Genomic DNA, 3,702 nt, shown 5'->3' on the forward strand with positions numbered 1-3,702 from the left:
AGCACGGCTTATAAAAAAAACTACCAGGCGCGGTCAGCCCGCTTCAATGTGGCACAACGGCCAGAGTCAGTTCTTCGGGAAGTTGCGTCCACATTAAAGCGGCGGCTCCCGAGAGGTCGCCTCGGTCAACGCCGCCCTCCGTCCCTCCGGTCACATCGGTTCATCAACGCCTACTGTTGCGTGCTCTGGACCGGCATGAATGCAGTGCGTTAAGCGAGGCGTGCATCTGAAGAATAGCGCGGGAGGGGCGGGTGTGGTTTTTTTGGTGGGCCAGGACGGTCAGAAGCGGGTCTGGGAGCGGTCCGGACTCACGCAAAGCCTCTGTATTTGTCTCCGGTTTGTGGAAGAAATAACGTTCGAACCATGTCGCGGACCGATACACGTCGGCGTTGGATGATTTTCGTGTTCCAGACTATGCGGGAGGTTTGCGGGTCCACCCGGAGGATGCCCTAAGTCCCATATAATAAATAGTGCCTGCATAGTGCTTATTGATGAAGACACCGACAGAATTGAGCCTTGTCACTGCATTTTTCGCAAGGCTTTACTGTCAATCGGGCCTCAACTCAACCATCATTAACAGAGACTTGACACCACAATGATGACCATGTATTGCTATCAGTTGATCTTCATGGCATCCATGATGTTCTTGCCGTCGAGCTTGCTGGAGAACACGAGCTTGGTGTACTCTTCGACGCTGACATTCCTGTACCGCGGCTCCTCTTCTCCGACGACCTCCTTCAGTGGCCCATACGTGGTGCCGAAATTCCCGTTGTGGAACGTCGCCATGGACATCCGCTCCTCGCGTGTGTTAACCACCGCCCTGTGCTCGACGCTCTTGTACTTCCCGTTGGTCAACACCTCAATCACGTCGCCGACGTTGACGATGAGGGCGCCGGGGAGAGGCGTGACCGGGAGCCAGCCACCGTTCCTCCTGATCTGCAGCCCGGGGACCGGACTGACCTGCAGCAGCAGCGTCAGCCCGACGGCGTCCGAGTGCGGCGACAGGCCCAGCATCCTGTCCACGTGTGCCTCCGGGCAAGGCGGGTAGTAGTTCATCCTCACTGACTGTGACGCCGCGAGCCTTGTCAAGTCCGAATGGTCTCTCACGCCCAAGTTCTCCGCCATGGCTCCCAGCAGCTCGCCTGCCACTCTTTGCACCTCAACAGAGTAGCTCTCCAAACAATTCCTGCCGCAACGACAAACAAATCAACCGGAGCTCATCACACAGCAGTATGGTGGCAACGCATGCAACCTCCATGGTATACAATTTTCTTCTTGTTCATGGATTTACTTACTTGAAGGTGGAAGGGCGGGACGGCCAGAGGTGGAGATCGCGGTAGCTGGGCGGCTGCGTGAGGAGGAATAACATGTCCGCCCAGTCGAGCGTCTGCTCCTCCGAGACGACGAACGCCTGGCCGTACCCCTCGACTCCCCCGGGCTCCTGCGCGAGGGCCGCCTTCTCCGCCAGCGGGAGCGCGAAGAATTCCATGACGTTCCTCTTCATCTCCTCCAGGATCTCCTCAGGTATCCCGTGGTTCACCACCTGGAAGAAGCCCCAGTCCTCGCACGCCGAGCGCAGCCTGGCGGCCTCCTCATCCCGTCCGCCTGCGAGGAGCCGGCCCAGGTCGATGACGGGGACATGCTCCTGCTCCGCGCCGGCGGGGGCGTCGGGGCGCAGGTCGACCGTGTTGGGCTGAGGCCGCACGTAGCGGCGGAGGAGGGTGGGCGTGAGCGCGAGCTCGTCGGTCCGGGCGGCGAGGGCCTGCACGTTGGGCACGGGCAGCGAGCCGCCAAGGTTCCGCGGCTTGGCGTCGTCCATCGGATCAGACATAGATTGTTATGCTTGCTCACAGCTCACCTCGTAAGTGATTTATCTTGCAGGTGAAAGCCAGCCGGCACGTTTGTTCGGGGGTGCGGTGTGCTCATGGCCTTCGCCACGTTGAGGAAGACGACGAGATCGACCGAACTACGTAGCACTAGATTGCAACAAGCTAATTTAGCTGCTGTGCAAATGCCACCAGAAAAGTCCAGACGCGGACCCGGCAGCTACTAGCCCATTACTCCTACCACTTTGTTAGTCTCTGTAAAGAAGATAAGCGAATTACGCCAATGTCCTCTCGTGTGCTAGAAGCTTGCTGCATCTGAAAAACAGAAGTGGTCGTTTGACGGAACTTAAAACCCCCTTGAATTATAGAAAAATACACATAAAAACAAACAAATTTAAAGAACTATTATCATGGCTACAAACAATATAATTATGTCAGCAACTTAGCGTAGTATTGTAGTAGTACTAGATAATTGCGTATAGGGTCTAGTTGAGTATGTCTGGGGTAGCAGAAGATGGGGCTTAAATGATCCACTCTGCTCATTCCGCTCAATGTGACACTGTGTGTTGGTTGGTAGTTGGACTACAAAGCAGCCATAGGTCAATAGTAAAAATGAAAATTTCATATTCATGGAAACAGAAAGTTTCATTTCCACGTGTGTTCCATCGAAAATCACTGTTCCATTTTTGTTTCCGTTTCCACATAAAAAAATTCCATTTTTATTTTCGTTTTGCAAATTTCCGTTTTCATTTTCACATTTTCTCTCTGTTTTCATTTTTCCTCGGAAAAGCGAAAAGTTTTCACTCCATTTTCATCCTGCACCCCCTCCTCCCACCAGAAGCATCAACCCTCGAACTCAGCTCCAAAAGCTACAGTTCGTTTTTGGCTGAGGGCTTGCCGGCATCCCTGGGCCTCACCCTCATGTCATTGTCCGCGGCCTCGGTGTCGCACCTCGTCGACTACTTCCTTCTACCATGAATCGATTGATCTAAATTTGAAAACCAGGCAACTCCTATCTAAACTATTTCGTTAAACACATGGATTTTTGTTTTGAAATAAACGGACACTCAATTTGATATGTGTGAACTTTTCATCTGCAACACTTAAAATAGTTTCTTATTACTGCTTTTTGCGAAATTCGTGAAGATATATATATACTTCTAAGAAATTTTATTTTTGAGTTTTCTTAGAATCTGTATAAGAATGGATTATGCATATTAATCGGCCACACGAAATGCTGGTCCACGTTGAAACCCTACAGGCGAGTGGGCCTATAATCCTGGCATAAGCATCGTGCATCGCATATAAGCTGGGCTGCATGTGGCACGTACGAGCGTTTGAGGCTGCTGAGAAAAAAAAATGGGAGCTCCTATTCCGCGTTGTATGCGCTAGGAACCAAGGGAGCTCCTGTTCCGTTTTTTTTTTTTTTGCTTTTCTTTGTTTAACTTTTTTAAAATAACTAGCACATATGCCCATACGTTGCAACGGGTTGATAAAATTATAGGCATTATTCTACGGACAAACTCAATCACAATGCCTGTACAAATTCCATATAAACTTTGTTAAAAAAATCTTCAGCTAAGACGACAATGCATATAATACCCACATCTTAATCTTGATAAAAAACACAGAGATAAAAAAATTCCTATAATTGTAGATAAAACTACAATATGTCAGCCTACTTGAAATTGTATTGGATCAATTTATTCTGAAACCTAACATGCATAGTGCAGCTCCTTGCGCACTGGATAGCCTAACGAGCCACTACCAATGATGGTAATTAGATCAACGACAGTGCTGCCCTGATGATGCAAATGTGAAGTATATGTGCGAGCACCTGATATAATCGTAATTTACTTCTGCGTCTGCCATCATA

General features: G+C 50.0%; 1 protein-coding gene across 1 annotated transcript; it reads right to left on the minus strand.

Moving 5' to 3' along the window:
* Window positions 1-461: 461 nt before the first annotated feature.
* On the minus strand, window positions 462-1,912 carry LOC123058950 (S-norcoclaurine synthase 1). The gene is made up of 2 exons (XM_044481618.1): window positions 1,296-1,912; window positions 462-1,186 (listed from the first exon to the last, which is right to left on the minus strand). Exons 1-2 carry the CDS (start codon window positions 1,829-1,831, stop codon window positions 616-618), a joined length of 1,107 nt encoding a protein of 368 aa, XP_044337553.1. The 5' UTR covers window positions 1,832-1,912; the 3' UTR covers window positions 462-615.
* Window positions 1,913-3,702: the final 1,790 nt, after the last annotated feature.

Source organism: Triticum aestivum, chromosome 3A (genome assembly GCF_018294505.1).
Source record: "Triticum aestivum cultivar Chinese Spring chromosome 3A, IWGSC CS RefSeq v2.1, whole genome shotgun sequence".
In the NCBI taxonomy this organism is placed as follows: domain Eukaryota; kingdom Viridiplantae; phylum Streptophyta; class Magnoliopsida; order Poales; family Poaceae; genus Triticum; species Triticum aestivum.